At 41.9% G+C, this 17,481-nt stretch overlaps 1 protein-coding gene across 1 annotated transcript; it reads right to left on the minus strand.

Annotated features, from left to right (window-relative positions):
* Positions 1–12,048: 12,048 nt before the first annotated feature.
* On the minus strand, positions 12,049–15,924 carry fezf2 (FEZ family zinc finger 2). Its single transcript, XM_038276439.1, has 4 exons — positions 14,824–15,924; positions 14,577–14,711; positions 14,349–14,481; positions 12,049–12,708 (listed from the first exon to the last, which is right to left on the minus strand). The coding sequence occupies exons 1-4, from the start codon at positions 15,577–15,579 to the stop codon at positions 12,458–12,460; spliced, it is 1,275 nt and encodes a 424-aa protein (XP_038132367.1). The 5' UTR covers positions 15,580–15,924; the 3' UTR covers positions 12,049–12,457.
* Positions 15,925–17,481: the final 1,557 nt, after the last annotated feature.

Below are 17,481 nucleotides of genomic sequence, written 5' to 3' on the forward strand. Positions count from 1 at the left end.
ACTGACCGTTGGACAGATGATCATTGCTTTTTTGCTCCGTTGGTCATGTAACTCCGCCTCCTTTGCCTGGTGCCTCCGCCATCTTTGTTATAACTCGCCACCGTCGGATAGCGACAGGAGAGCTCTCCGTGCAAAACATTCAGGGAAATATCTGCTTCTTCTGAGGCCTTTCTGTTCTTCTCATACCCTTCGTAGACCCTTTTGACTGTCTGCCATTTTCAAAGACCCAGAGTGAGAAAGGTGAGCCTCAATGACTGTCTGAAACAGTAGCTCAATATATGCCTGAAAAGTGTGCACAGAAAAAAAAAAGACAGCTGACGCAAGGGTGTGACTTTGCGATAAAAGTTGGTGGGGACGCTCTAAGTATTGTGGCTAATTGACCTACAGCTACTCAACCCGAACGCTTTCAATAGGGTTTATATTTTCCAAAAATGAGCTCAAACATATATTTATTGAATGCTTTACTATTGTTGAGAACACAGAAGAAGCACAATACATTTGTGGTATTTATAGTTAAAGACAGATGCCTGGCTTTTGTTGGGATCTGTAGGCTTGTCAACCTTTCTTCACCAGAGGGAGCCTGAGATCTTCCTCCTGAGGGCGTGAGCTGACTTCTGCACACCTGTTTCCCATCTGCTCATCTGGAGGCTTTCTTAAGGAGGAGGAGGAGGCTGACACTTCTCTGCCAGAGTGTTTGCCAGTAATGGTACCAGCAAACCTGAGCCAGCTACTCTGATCTGTTTTCCTGATTTTTTGAGAACCTCTCTGACTCTGTGTTCTTCTGCCTCTCAGATCCTGACATATCTGGTGATCAGTCAACTCCTGGAGAAAACTCTCGCTGCCTGGAGCCTGCCTGTCTGCCCTCCGCCTCAGCCTCCGTCTCCGCCTCTGCCCTCAGCCTGCCGATCAGCCTCTGGACCCTCAAGGTTCCCCCCCTGCCGGTCAGAATACCCCCTGAGCAGGTATTAACCCAAACCGCCGTTAAACAGCAAGTTTCCTGGATCCACTCTAACCGATCTGTCCTCCTCTAGTTGCTTCCCTCCCGTGACCAGCCCGACGAACCAAGACCCAGTTCACATTTCTCAGAAAACATTGTCAATAAACCTTTTAACCTTTTTCCTGTTTCTGGAGTGTTTCTGCATGTGGGTTAGAAGACTAGACCCCAACATGACAGCTTTAGAGCATTATTTTATATAGGGCTCAGAAACAGTGTATAAAAAATGAGAAATAACAGCCGATACCGATGCCAACATCAATATATCAAGCATCCCTAGTATGGACACAACTTCACTTCCATCTATCCATCCATGCATGGCTTCTCTTTAAGCTGCATCACTGATTATCCTCCTTCACAAACCAGCAAAATGTAATTTAGAAATGTGTCCCATGTGTCATTGACAGCCAAAGTCTATTTATTGAACCTTATATTTCAAAAATCATTTATACACTGATTTGTATTATTTGTGCTTTAATTCTTTTAGGTTTCTTATACTTTAATTTTAAGTCTGTGTCCTCTTGAGTCTGGCTTTCTCTGGGTTGCAGCTATTTCTCAGTCTCGTTGAACTACAAAAGAGAAAATTATATGTTGAATTTTATTAAAGCATTGCATATGTTTTTCTTGTAAACTTGGCAATATATTTCATTGCATGTTGCATATGCCAGTAAATCTGTTTTACCTTTAAATCTGCGGCTGTCCCTAATTGTGTCTCTGCTCTGCTTAAAAACATATTTATGAACCTGTCTATCAATGTAATGATGCCAGAGGAAATGATTTTCAGGATCTCTAGAAGCTCTGCAGTCTGATTCTCTGTTTAATAAGAAAACAACAGATCTGTGTTCATTTTAATCTGGAACTCTGAGTAATGGTCCTGAGAAGCCCAGCTTTTTAAAACTTATATAAATGTACAATCTGCTGCCATTTTTATCTGAAAAAGGTCTGTATGTGTAACTAACGGAGTTTTTGGTGACATCTCTGATTTTTTTAACCAAGCAGTCTCCTAACTTTTATTTAAACATATATGGAAGTAGCTGCCAGTTAAAACTCACTGGGTGCTGCTGCGAATTTATGTTAAATCAGCTTGCCGTATGGGTTCAGACGGAACCGACTGTATGTTACAGTGGCTTGCCATACACGGTATCGCTTCTCATCCTCATAGCTGCTCTGTACGCAGCGAATGACAGATTCCAGGATGTTTCACCGAGAGGTGGGACTTGAACACGGAATGAAAATTCTCTGAACACAATTAGCTTCTCCCTACGGAGCCCCTCTGATGACATGGTCAAAAAAATTTTTTAATTGTGGCCACGAAGTAGTATTTTGTGGCCACGCAATAAGTTTAACGTGGGCACCAAATACTACTTTGTGGCCACGCAATAAGTTTAACGTGCGCACCAAATACTACTTTGTGGCCACGCAATAAGTTTAACGTGGGCACCAAATACTACTTTGTGGCCACGCAATAAGTTTAACGTGCGCACCAAATACTACTTTGTGGCCACGCAATAAGTTTAACGTGCGCACCAAATACTACTTTGTGGCCACGCAATAAGTTTAACGTGCGCACCAAATACTACTTTGTGGCCACGCAATAAGTTTAACGTGCGCACCAAATACTACTTTGTGGCCACGCAATAAGTTTAACGTGCGCACCAAATACTACTTTGTGGCCACGCAATAAGTTTAACGTGCGCACCAAATACTACTTTGTGGCCACGCAATAAGTTTAACGTGCGCACCAAATACTACTTTGTGGCCACGCAATAAGTTTAACGTGCGCACCAAATACTATTTCGTGGCCACGCAATAAGTATAACGTGCACACCAAATACTACTTTGTGGCCACGCAATAAGTTTAACGTGCGCACCAAATACTACTTTGTGGCCACGCAATAAGTTTAACGTGCACACCAAATACTACTTTGTGGCCACGCAATAAGTTTAACGTGCGCACCAAATACTACTTTGTGGCCACGCAATAAGTTTAACGTGCACACCAAATACTACTTTGTGGCCACGCAATAAGTTTAACGTGCGCACCAAATACTATTTCGTGGCCACGCAATAAGTTTAACGTGCACACCAAATACTACTTTGTGGCCACGCAATAAGTTTAACGTGCGCACCAAATACTACTTTGTGGCCACGCAATAAGTTTAACGTGCGCACCAAATACTACTTTGTGGCCACGCAATAAGTTTAACGTGCGCACCAAATACTATTTCGTGGCCACGCAATAAGTATAACGTGCGCACCAAATACTACTTTGTGGCCACGCAATAAGTTTAACGTGCACACCAAATACTACTTTGTGGCCACGCAATAAGTTTAACGTGCGCACCAAATACTATTTCGTGGCCACGCAATAAGTATAACGTTCGCACCAAATACTACTTTGTGGCCACGCAATAAGTTTAACGTGCGCACCAAATACTACTTTGTGGCCACGCAATAAGTTTAACGTGCGCACCAAATACTACTTTGTGGCCACGCAATAAGTTTAACGTGGGCACCAAATACTACTTTGTGGCCACGCAATAAGTTTAACGTGCGCACCAAATACTACTTTGTGGCCACGCAATAAGTTTAACGTGCGCACCAAATACTACTTTGTGGCCACGCAATAAGTTTAACGTGCGCACCAAATACTACTTTGTGGCCACGCAATAAGTTTAACGTGCGCACCAAATACTACTTTGTGGCCACGCAATAAGTTTAACGTGCGCACCAAATACTACTTTGTGGCCACGCAATAAGTTTAACGTGCGCACCAAATACTACTTTGTGGCCACGCAATAAGTTTAACGTGCGCACCAAATACTACTTTGTGGCCACGCAATAAGTTTAACGTGCGCACCAAATACTATTTCGTGGCCACGCAATAAGTATAACGTGCACACCAAATACTACTTTGTGGCCACGCAATAAGTTTAACGTGCGCACCAAATACTACTTTGTGGCCACGCAATAAGTTTAACGTGCACACCAAATACTACTTTGTGGCCACGCAATAAGTTTAACGTGCGCACCAAATACTACTTTGTGGCCACGCAATAAGTTTAACGTGCGCACCAAATACTACTTTGTGGCCACGCAATAAGTTTAACGTGCGCACCAAATACTACTTTGTGGCCACGCAATAAGTTTAACGTGCGCACCAAATACTATTTCGTGGCCACGCAATAAGTATAACGTGCGCACCAAATACTACTTTGTGGCCACGCAATAAGTTTAACGTGCACACCAAATACTACTTTGTGGCCACGCAATAAGTTTAACGTGCGCACCAAATACTATTTCGTGGCCACGCAATAAGTTTAACGTGCGCACCAAATACTACTTTGTGGCCACGCAATAAGTTTAACGTGCGCACCAAATACTACTTTGTGGCCACGCAATAAGTTTAACGTGCGCACCAAATACTACTTTGTGGCCACGCAATAAGTATAACGTGCGCACCAAATACTACTTTGTGGCCACGCAATAAGTTTAACGTGCGCACCAAATACTACTTTGTGGCCACGCAATAAGTTTAACGTGCGCACCAAATACTACTTTGTGGCCACGCAATAAGTTTAACGTGCGCACCAAATACTACTTTGTGGCCACGCAATAAGTTTAACGTGCGCACCAAATACTACTTTGTGGCCACGCAATAAGTTTAACGTGCGCACCAAATACTACTTTGTGGCCACGCAATAAGTTTAACGTGCACACCAAATACTACTTTGTGGCCACGCAATAAGTTTAACGTGCGCACCAAATACTACTTTGTGGCCACGCAATAAGTTTAACGTGCACACCAAATACTACTTTGTGGCCACGCAATAAGTTTAACGTGCGCACCAAATACTACTTTGTGGCCACGCAATAAGTTTAACGTGCGCACCAAATACTACTTTGTGGCCACGCAATAAGTTTAACGTGCGCACCAAATACTACTTTGTGGCCACGCAATAAGTTTAACGTGCGCACCAAATACTACTTTGTGGCCACGCAATAAGTTTAACGTGCGCACCAAATACTACTTTGTGGCCACGCAATAAGTTTAACGTGCGCACCAAATACTACTTTGTGGCCACGCAATAAGTTTAACGTGCGCACCAAATACTACTTTGTGGCCACGCAATAAGTTTAACGTGCGCACCAAATACTACTTTGTGGCCACGCAATAAGTTTAACGTGCGCACCAAATACTACTTTGTGGCCACGCAATAAGTTTAACGTGCGCACCAAATACTACTTTGTGGCCACGCAATAAGTTTAACGTGCGCACCAAATACTACTTTGTGGCCACGCAATAAGTTTAACGTGCGCACCAAATACTTCTTTGTGGCCACGCAATAAGTTTAACGTGCGCACCAAATACTACTTTGTGGCCACGCAATAAGTTTAACGTGCGCACCAAATACTACTTTGTGGCCACGCAATAAGTTTAACGTGCGCACCAAATACTATTTCGTGGCCACGCAATAAGTATAACGTGCGCACCAAATACTACTTTGTGGCCACGCAATAAGTTTAACGTGCGCACCAAATACTACTTTGTGGCCACGCAATAAGTTTAACGTGCGCACCAAATACTACTTTGTGGCCACGCAATAAGTATAACGTGCGCACCAAATACTACTTTGTGGCCACGCAATAAGTTTAACGTGCGCACCAAATACTACTTTGTGGCCACGCAATAAGTTTAACGTGCGCACCAAATACTACTTTGTGGCCACGCAATAAGTTTAACGTGCGCACCAAATACTACTTTGTGGCCACGCAATAAGTTTAACGTGCGCACCAAATACTACTTTGTGGCCACGCAATAAGTTTAACGTGCGCACCAAATACTACTTTGTGGCCACGCAATAAGTTTAACGTGCGCACCAAATACTACTTTGTGGCCACGCAATAAGTTTAACGTGCGCACCAAATACTACTTTGTGGCCACGCAATAAGTTTAACGTGCGCACCAAATACTACTTTGTGGCCACGCAATAAGTTTAACGTGCGCACCAAATACTACTTTGTGGCCACGCAATAAGTTTAACGTGCGCACCAAATACTACTTTGTGGCCACGCAATAAGTTTAACGTGCGCACCAAATACTACTTTGTGGCCACGCAATAAGTTTAACGTGCGCACCAAATACTACTTTGTGGCCACGCAATAAGTTTAACGTGCGCACCAAATACTACTTTGTGGCCACGCAATAAGTTTAACGTGCGCACCAAATACTACTTTGTGGCCACGCAATAAGTTTAACGTGCGCACCAAATACTACTTTGTGGCCACGCAATAAGTTTAACGTGCGCACCAAATACTACTTTGTGGCCACGCAATAAGTTTAACGTGCGCACCAAATACTACTTTGTGGCCACGCAATAAGTTTAACGTGCGCACCAAATACTACTTTGTGGCCACGCAATAAGTTTAACGTGCGCACCAAATACTACTTTGTGGCCACGCAATAAGTTTAACGTGCGCACCAAATACTACTTTGTGGCCACGCAATAAGTTTAACGTGCGCACCAAATACTTCTTTGTGGCCACGCAATAAGTTTAACGTGCGCACCAAATACTACTTTGTGGCCACGCAATAAGTTTAACGTGCGCACCAAATACTACTTTGTGGCCACGCAATAAGTTTAACGTGCGCACCAAATACTATTTCGTGGCCACGCAATAAGTATAACGTGCGCACCAAATACTACTTTGTGGCCACGCAATAAGTTTAACGTGCGCACCAAATACTACTTTGTGGCCACGCAATAAGTTTAACGTGCGCACCAAATACTACTTTGTGGCAACGCAATAAGTTTAACGTGCGCACCAAATACTACTTTGTGGCCACGCAATAAGTTTAACGTGCACACCAAATACTACTTTGTGGCCACGCAATAAGTTTAACGTGCGCACCAAATACTACTTTGTGGCCACGCAATAAGTTTAACGTGCGCACCAAATACTACTTTGTGGCCACGCAATAAGTTTAACGTGCGCACCAAATACTACTTTGTGGCCACGCAATAAGTTTAACGTGCGCACCAAATACTACTTTGTGGCCACGCAATAAGTTTAACGTGCGCACCAAATACTACTTTGTGGCCACGCAATAAGTTTAACGTGCGCACCAAATACTACTTTGTGGCCACGCAATAAGTTTAACGTGCGCACCAAATACTACTTTGTGGCCACGCAATAAGTTTAACGTGCGCACCAAATACTATTTCGTGGCCACGCAATAAGTATAACGTGCGCACCAAATACTATTTCGTGGCCACGCAATAAGTTTAACGTGCGCACCAAATACTATCTCGTGGCCACGCAATAAGTTTAACGTGCGCACCAAATACTACTTCGTGGCCACGCAATAAGTATAACGTGCGCACCAAATACTATTTCGTGGCCACGCAATAAGTTTAACGTGCGCACCAAATACTACTTCGTGGCCACGCAATAAGTATAACGTGCGCACCAAATACTATTTCGTGGCCACGCAATAAGTTTAACGTGCGCACCAAATACTATCTCGTGGCCACGCAATAAGTTTAACGTGCGCACGAAATACTTATTAATAATATTAATATCATTCCTGGACAACTGGGTAAGCAAATCGAGCGCGCCTTCTCTAAGGTCTAAGGCGCGCTCGATTTGCTTACCCAGTCGGTCTCCGCCAGTCACGTGACATTTGTTGCTAAGACGCCATTTTAGGTGGAAAAGGCGTAGTGTAAACAACCGCAGCATAGCTAAACGAAGGACTAAAGGCCCGTTTACATAGCAGCCTGTCCAAGATAAGTCATTACAGTTAACATAAGCCTGAAAACAGGGGCGGATTTATTGATATTATTAATAAGTATTTCGTGCGCACGTTAAACTTATTGCGTGGCCACGAAGTAGTACTTGTGTAATGCCACAATTAAACATTTTTTTTGTCCATGTCATCAGAGGGGCTCCGTATCTCCCAACCCCAGTTACTGTTGGCTGAAGTAAATTTAGCGGAAAGGGGGGAAAAAGCGGAAATCATTGGTGGGGACATGTCCACACCAGTCCTTCACACGGGACGGCCTTACATGAACACATCAACAGAATGATTGACAATTAGAAGTTATTTAGATGACCTACACAGAAGATCGTCCTCTAACTCTCTTAGTTTTGTATCTAATAGTTACAGTGGGAAATTTAATTTTGCATGATCTGGATAAACTATGTATTTTGGTATGTGGTGAACAACATGTTTGGGTAGTAATTAATTGTCTGGAAGAGACTAATTATTTTTGATAGTTTTTAGTTTCTTTAAATACCAACAGGCCATAATGAAACAAATGCCTAAATGAAATACAACTAATGAGTCTATTTTCAAAATTTATGGAGTAGAAAGTATAAATATTAGTAAAAACAAAAAAGGAGTAGAATGAAAATAATAATAATAATCAGGTAAAATCTAGATAGATTTTGGCCCGGGCATTTTTCCATCTCCATAATTTAGTTTGTTGCAAGGATTTTACAGTTTGAAGAAATAGAAAATGACACCATATGCCAACCTTCACACGGATGTGCATGAAAAGAAGGGCTAAATGTACTGCATGCGTCAATTAGGTAAGATTGCATCACATCTTGAACTCCTTGGTGACTTATATTCACAGGTGGCCGGAGAGGGAGAGTACGGAAGAGGATTAGGGCCACTGGAAAAAAAAAAAGTTAACAGATTTCTCTTATTTTATTTCAGTATAGTATGGGGAAAAAGTCAGAATTCTGACTTTAATCGCAGAATTCAGACTTTTTTCCCATGTTAAACTGAAATAAAATTTAATAATCAGTTTACTTTTTTTTTTTCAGTGGCCCTAATCCTCTTCCGTATGAGAGAAAATGTTTTGGGTTGGGATGATTAAAGGAGGGCCGGCCCACCGGGCAGATGCCCGGTATCACAGACGACCAGTCCGAGTCTGGATAGCAAGAATTTCTACTTGACTACAGGACCAAAGTGTTGGTAGTTTGTTACCTTTTACATCTGACTCTCAGGTGTAAATGAAAGCAAGGGACATTGAATTATTCAATCCAACAGGTTGATTGCGACCATTAGGATTGAATATTGTTGGAGCATTCATCAAAGTTTGGTCATTAGAATTTCCCCTCCTATTTTTCTGGCAGATGAAAAAGAAAAAAACATTTGCAGATATAGCTACTTTGAATCTATTTGATTTAATTTCCATATTAGATACCAAATATGCTGAAAAATGTAGGCCTATAAGAAACATAGGATGTCTTTCGGTTTATCCGTGTAGACCTGATCTATTTTAAAATCATTCTGAAAGGATAAAACAAAAAGGCATTGAAAATATATTTTTTTATAGATGTTCGCATTTTCGTCTAAGTCGACGAGGTCCAGCTTTTGTGTAAATGTAATTAAAGTTTTTGTCTCCATGGTTTTACAGATGCTGTGGGAACACTGCATCCTGCTTTGCGGACAAACCTTCTCTTTATCCTCTTGTAAGAAAAAAAAAATCAGCGCCGCTCTGAAGGGAGGCTTTAATTGGAATTTCATGCGGGCTAAACTGGGGGGGAAGCTCATATAAGTTAACATTTGGTCGAATTAATTGGTCCTTTTCTCCCTTTTCACCTCAGTCGAGCCGTTGCTCTCGCAGACGAAGCGCCGCGTTAATCTCCCATTTTAGAATCAATTCAGTCGGACGGACAAAGAGTCCGCCTCGCGCTTTTCTTCTCTTCTTGTCCCAAACGAGCTTCATTGTGACCCGCAAATTGTCTAAATCCCCCTTCGACAGACCCCCCGGTGGAAGAGGCAGTAGAATGAAAAAGTCCTCATGTTGTTGACGGCTGATTGACGCGCGCCCCCACTACTCTAATCTCTACCGCGTGCGCGCGCGCGCTTTAAATAAAGCTCTGAAACTCGTGTTTGTGGTTTTTTTTTTTTACAGATGTGAGATAATTTTGGAGAAAGAATGCAGAGAAAAGACCAAACTGTGTGCTTAAGGTTGGTGACTGTGCCGCTGCTGCCCAGCAGCGTGCGGCCGCCGGGGAGCGACTTCTCTCTGCGCCGCGACGCGTTAATGGCTCCCTGCTCAGGGAGGTTTCATTTGAATTAAACGTTAAGCGAATTTCACTTAGTTTTTGTATGTGAATGCGCAATATGGCCAGTTTGCTGGTTCATATAACAGAGAAGATGACAGAAAGACGAACCCGATAAACTAGAAATGTAGGATTTAGGATTTGGCCCTAAATGACCCGGGTTTGCTTATATTGCTAATGTGAGTCCATGAAATCAGCTCTTTTTTCTTAGAAAATGTGACTCAGTTGACTGGATGATCTGGTGAACTGTAAAGTGACCTGAGATGAAATGTGTTGTGAATTGAAGCTATAGAAATAAACTGATTGAAATTGATTATTCTCAATCATAAGATATGATTAGATCACAAACGAGAGGAAATGAACGAATTAGTTGTTTCTTTTAGAGGTTTTCAATAGAATCTATAGTTTTTCACAGTAATTAATGATTGAAGAATTAAACAATGTAGTTGATATTCTTAATTATTCTATATTCTTTAATAAGAATACAGGAACGGCACTGTAGCCCAACGCTGACATGTTTAGATGCTGATTTTATTTTCCAGGTGGAAACAGGAAACTGGACTCACATCCGGTCACACACTGGGGCCTTGCCCAAAGGCACTTCAACATGACTCTGAGTCCAACCATTGGTTGATGATAAATCTGATCATTTCTATCAAGAGCTTAAAATAACTCATTGTGTTTCTCACAGGTCTCCCGATTTTGGGATTTTTTTTATTTTTTTACTTCGCAAAAAGAAAGTAACATTACTGAAACATTCTGTTGGTCTTATGTAAGTTTTTTTTATTATTATTATTATTATGTTTCTTTTCTCTTTTCTTCCATTTACTCTCCCAACATCTCAAAGTATATTTTTGTATGTTGACAACATTTTAACTCTTCTTATAGATCATAAATCGGTCTAGGAACAGTTTAAATGTGAGGCTGTTGTGCTGTTTGGTCTTGTACGGAAGAGGATTAGGGCCACTGGAAAAAAAAAAAAAAGTTAACTGATTTTTAAATTTTATTTCAGTTTAACATGGGATCTCAGAATTCTGAGATTAAAGTCAGAATTCTGACTTTAATCTCAAAATTATCACTGAATTCTGACAATAAAAAAGTCAGAATTCTGAGAAAAAAGTCAGAATTCTGAGAAAAAAGTCAGAATTCTGAGAAAAAAGTCAGAATTCTGACTTTTTCCCCATACTATACTGAAGTAAAATAAAATAAATCAGTTAACTTTTTTTTTTTTCAGTGGCCCTAATCCTCTTCCGTAGTCTTGCATGGCATCTGTCTCCGAAGTAAACACTTATATAAGAGGAGTCAAGATGTCTCCACAAACATGTGCGCCTGGTGAAAGTGCGCAGGGCGTCATCTACTAATATTGGCCTTGCCGGGTTATTCCAGGGCTGGCCTGACGCGCTAATTAGCTGTTAATAGAAAGGGAGCCATTTGGGAGCACGTTACTGCCCTCCGCAGAGTGTGCACCGGGATAATATTGTTCTTGGCGACGTGCGCAGAATAACCCAGACTTTATTAAGAAGGAGGCCCAGATGACGAGCTGCGGCCTGAGTGCTCCATTATCTCTCGGCTCCGTGTGAGAGACGGTCGCTCCCTGCTTCTGCTTCCGGATCCCCGGGGCCGTTTAGCTGCTTAATGTAATTCGCTTTGAAGGGCTGTGTTATCGCCGATCATTTGCGCCATTATTCCAGAGTCAAGTGTAAATGTAACATTATTAAGATCGTGTCTGTCAATAAATCTTGATGTAAAGTGGATGCAAAGGAGGCCTATATTAGAGTGTGCAACTTTTTCCCCTTAACCTCATGGGGAGAGAGGTACTGGAACAAATCACTATACTTTTAGGGGTGACCACTCATCTGGTAATGCTTTAAGCTCGATGCTATTGAACCTAAAACCCCTGCATGGTTAGTACAGGCCAACAGAACAGTAAAATCTGATCTTTGATCAAAGTGTTGATTTAAATATGTCAGATCTTAAGGTTGAATTTCAATGTTCAGTTTTATTAAAAATCGAAACAACATGGTTGATACATTTAATTTCATTATAAGTTATTTGTTCACATTCACACATTTTCAGTGAAATACATAACATGGCAATTCATTTTTAAATAGCATATTTTAAACTATTATTTAGAGTCCCATACATTGATCATGCAGAGAGGTGATTTGTCAGAGTGTTTTATATATATGAGGAAGAATGCTGGGTGACAAAAAAAAAAGATAAGTATTCCTAATAATGCTCCTTTCAGAAGGAACTTCGGTTCATTCATCCCTGCTGTTTTATTACCAATATGGGCTCCTACAATTCACTATGTGAGTTCAGTCTAAGCATGGTGATCAAAGCAGCAGCATCATCATCATCCTGATGATGGAGCAGCAGATCTCAGCTCTGTGGCTCCCTCAAGGCCTCAGACACTGCAGAAAAGCCGCTGTCATGTAGTTTCCTGATGTGTTTCTTCAAATCAAAGTTGCGGCAAAAGCCTTTCCCGCAGGTTTCGCAGGTGAACGGTTTCTTGTCATTGTGCGTGTGCATGTGAAATGTCAAGTTGTAGATCTGGTGGAAGGCCTTGTTACAGATGGAGCACTTGTATTGCTTCTCTCCACTATGCGTCAACTTATGGTTCTTGTAGTTCCCTAAAAAAAAAACAATTAGAGCAATGGTGGACTTAAATGAAAGAAAAATGGCCAACAGAAAAAAAAGTGATAGATGTAGATAATTGTGTACTTGTACTTTTAGTGAAAAAGTTAATTCCTATGAAATAATAGCGTTTTCTCTTTAATAAGAATGTTAAATGATCAACTTAAACATGGAGCTGAACACTTAAGCACTAAAGGTGATTTGATAGTTATCCCATCAACCCGGTGCTACTTCCTTTAACATCCCATTAACGTGATTTAAATCAGACCAGCGACATCAGCTCAACACCGCTGTTCAAATACAACATTTTAGTTTCTTTTTTTTTCATTTATTTTCTTATTTTTATTCATTCTGGTTTTCTCTTTAGAATAAAACAGACAGAAGGATTTTGAATTACTTGTTAAATGAAGGCTCGTGCAACATAGAAAAAAAATCAAATATTCTGCAAAACAAAATAATACCTATGGTTTAAAGAAATTACATTTGACACTATTTTAATTAAAAAAAAAGGTTTTGCTTTACTAAAAATAAAAATCTTTTTTTTTTCTTTTTTTTGTTGTTTCAAGCAATGAGCCTGAAATGCTGATTTTTACAGAATATATATATTTATATATATATAAACTTCTAGGCAGTCTCGAAAATGTAAGAAAAGAATTGTGAATAATATCCCTCATTTATTTGAATCTGTTTTTTTTTATTGTAAAAGAAAAGTAAAACAAGGAGGAAGTGGAGAGGCCTCTGCGCACAGATCCGTGGTGTCGCTATTTGAGACTTTTTTCTCCTTCATTAATGACATTTTTGTGCGTTAAGGTTCAGAAGTTGTCACGTTTGATCAGAATCAAACGCGTTGGTAACTCGTTTAAAAAAAAACGCAACTTTGCCGGAGTTCAAGCAGCTGACCCAGAGCAAATGCTGCCGTCTTGAAGAAAGAATTAGTCCGTGCAAAGTGCCATGTCTGATTTGTGCTGATGGCTTCGGTGAGCCTGGAGATATTTACAGCCATGCGGCTCCGATGTTGCCGCAAACTGGGAGGATTCCTCCGCACAACTGAAACATACGGCAGTCTAAGGCGTTCCTGCGCAACAAAAATACCGACGGAGGAAATATCTGCCTGCACAGAAATTCTTTATTTTCAAAATGCAGAAGTAAGTTCAGCAAGAACAACTTTAAACTAAACGGAATTCAGGCCGTTTGAATCAGACACTCATTTATTTCAGTGAACAGGGGCCCGTAATCCGGGGGCCTTGCGGAAAGTTCCCAAACTGAATTCTTTCCCTTTGTCTTTCCAGCGGAACTCCCGATGCTCCCGGCCGCTGCACAGTGGCCATGACTTCCAAAAAGATTCATTCAGTGCAGAATAACTTGAATTTAGAGTTGGAAACACCAAGATGACTATTTATCAACTAAGAATTACTTAAGCATGATTCGCAATAATTTTACCACTAACTAATTTGAACCCTTAATAGTTGCATATATCTTTTTTCAATGAAAATCTTGATATTTTCTAGTTTAATTTGTTGCTTTTTAAACATGAACTTTTTAAAGTACAGGTACATTATGAGTTTTAGAAAAAAAATGAGAGATTCACATGTAAAAAAAAAGAAATAAAATTGCGTGAAGCTTCTGAGACGCTTACCTTTCTGATGGAAACCTTTCCCACAGAATTCACACACAAATGGCTTGTACCCAGCGTGGATCCTGACGTGCGTGTTTAGCGTGGAGCTCCTGTTGAACGCCTTGCCGCACTGGTTGCATTTATGAGGCTTCTCCTTGGTGAAAGATGTTGAAGAAAAGCAATGAAACAGCAGCTGGAGATGAAATAAGGAAGGAATGTTTGAGTGCAGACGTGCGCGCGGCTCCTCACCTGCGTGTGGATGATCTTATGCCTGCAGAGCGTGCTGGCCTGTCGGAAGCCCTTGCCGCACACTTTGCACACAAAGGGCCGGGCCCCGGTGTGCACCGGCATGTGTCTGGTCAGATTATAATGTGCGTTAAATATCTATAGGAAAAATACAAATTATTCTATTAGTTTCTTTGAAATTGCTGTTTTTGTTATAAACTGATAAATGCATGTTTAATATTCTAACTGGTACTTTTTTCTTTAAGCTTACCTTTCCACAAACTTCACACGTGAAGTTTTTGTGTTTCCCGTCCGCGCTTCCAGTGCCGGAGTTCAGTTTGCTGTGCGTCTTGACGCCGTTTTTGTCGGCAGTCAAAGCCTTGTTCTCCTTTACTAGCTGGTCCAGCTGTCCCGGAAGATGTTCCTTATGTGGATACTGAGGAGTGGGAAGCTTTTCGGAAGCTCCACCGGCCAGTTTGGCGTTCTCCAGCAGCATGAGTTTGTGGTGCGCTGACAGGGAAGCCTGTGGCGTAGAAAACCAGTTTCCGGCCAGCAGGTCTGACTGCTGGTATGCAGAATCCAGGTAATTCAGATAGTAAAGTGAACCCACGCTAGGCACGGCCACGGCCTGGTGAATAACCTGCGGTTTCACCAACTTACTCCCGGGGAATGGCACCGGCTGTTTCAACGGAGAATCCGCGCTGGCGCACACCACGCAGTTCCCCTTGCAGGGAGCGGCTGTTGATCCACAGAAGGTTCCCCTAAAGCTGGCTCTCCACAGCTCCGAGTAGCTCATTATCGCCTTGGCCTGGAAGTCGTAGCTGAACGGCTGCAGCGGTATCATGCAGGGGATCGGTGAGCAGAGTCCGAGGAACTTCTTCCCCTCTGCGCGCTCCTCAACGCCGCTTTTCGACTCCGAGCTCTTGGACATGATCCGGTCGATTGAGAAGGCCAGAGCCTTTGACGTCCCAGAGGACCCAGTCCTACCGCAGGACATCACCGTCTCCAGAGAGGCAGAACTGGACATGGTCCTGATGTTGCAGCTGGAAACTTCCCTCTATTTAAGCTACCAAGCTTCAACACATCAGATGAAAACTCACTTTCCTGCCACAGTTTCACACGTTCAGATTTAAATTCACACCCTGTGCAACATCTGCATCAAGGAGTGAAGGCTGAATCCTTACTGCTCAAAAAATAAACAGGACACGTGAAAGTTGAGCAGCAAGGAGGGAAAAATGCAGGATGAACAGCTGAGTGTTAAAAGCTCCAGGAGATGCAGGACATGAAGCAGAATGTTGGTTAGAGGTTACCTCTTTAATGACAGTGGAGAATCACACGCTGGCACCGCCCCCTTCCCAGCGCAGACCCTGACATCAGCGGACTCACTGTCTTCACCGGCTGAAAAGGAGACGCCTTCATCAACCTGTGCGCCATCAAATCAGAAAAGTTTAGGGGGGGGGGGTGGTAAAGGTTGAAGCCCAGACAGGAACATCTGATCTTTTTCTTCCAATCGAGCAGGAGGATGGGGAAACATATTCCAGCTATTCTCAGAGAGGAGCTGCTTTCACTGCTTAACAACAGAATAATCTCTGTTTTTGTGTTCAGGTTGGGATTTTTTTTTCTTCAGAATCAAAGTCCTAATCCTCTGAGATGGGGTTCCTCCTTTTTAATCGCTGGTTTAAATCCCTACTTAGACCAGCCGAGTGTTTGTGTACATTTGGGGACCTCCAATTTCCACCTGTTTAAGCACAGACGCTCCTTTGGATCCTAAAACACTCAATTGTAAGGAAGCAATTTTCTTCTTCAGTTCAGCACTCTGCGCGCGCACACACATATCCGTGTTTCAATACAAACTGAGGACCTTGAATAGGATTCCAACAAAAGGACCAGTTAACCAGTAAAAGGTTCTCACTTTCCATCCTCACTTTAATATCAAAATGTGCCAAAAGTTTCCTCATTTTGTAGTTTTAACTAAAGCTAGAGCATGTTTTTTTTCTCCTAAAGATCTAAGGAGGGGGGAAAAAATTGAACTTGGCGATGCGTATGAATAGAATAATAGTAAAAGTTTTTTTGTTGTTTTTTTTGCTTTGGTTTTCACTTTAGTTTTTACCAAGAATACAATAGAATCCACCAAGTTCTTAAAGGAATAGTACACCCAAAACATGATTAGCCTTCATTTTCTACTCCCCCCCATGCTGAACAACACTCTGGAGTACTTTTTTGATATCTTAAATGCATCTGGAGATCTGGGAGGCTTCTTGCTGTCTGCTGACATTCAAATAATGGAGGTCTATGGCGCCCGAGGCAGAAAGGTCCATAAAAGTCCACAAAAAACGTGTCAATATTCCTCCATACTGTTCGTCCAATATATTCCAAGTGTCCTGAGTGGGTAGCGTCCAGAATTTACTCGAAACGAAGTCATTTAGAATGTTTTTAGAGCATAAACAGTAGTGTATAGGATTTCCTAAAAGCGCGTTCACGAGTCTACGGAAACCGCGGCAGACCAAACCAGATGAAAGTGCGCATTCAGCTCGGCAAAGAACTCATGCTCTTCCTCAACACTGAAGTCCTCAGACATTTTTCTTTCGTTGTTTCTTTCTTTGCACAGGTAAACAGCACATTTCTTCTTCTACGCTTGCATTATCGGCAGAGCAGACGCTGAATGCGCACTTTCATCTGGTTTGGTCTGCCGCGGTTTCCGTAGACTCATGAACGCGCTTTCAGGAAATCCTATACACTACTGTTTATGCTCTAAAAACATTCTAAATGACTTCGTTTCGAGTAAATTCTGGACGCTACCCACTCAGGACACTTGGAATATATTGGACGAACAGTATGGAGGAATATTGACACGTTTTTTGTGGACTTTTATGGACCTTTCTGCCTCGGGCGCCATAGACCTCCATTATTTGAATGTCAGCAGACAGCA

This window comes from Cyprinodon tularosa, unplaced genomic scaffold (assembly GCF_016077235.1).
Source record: "Cyprinodon tularosa strain WSP-4 unplaced genomic scaffold, ASM1607723v1 ctg1242, whole genome shotgun sequence".
NCBI classification, from domain to species: Eukaryota; Metazoa; Chordata; class Actinopteri; order Cyprinodontiformes; family Cyprinodontidae; genus Cyprinodon; species Cyprinodon tularosa.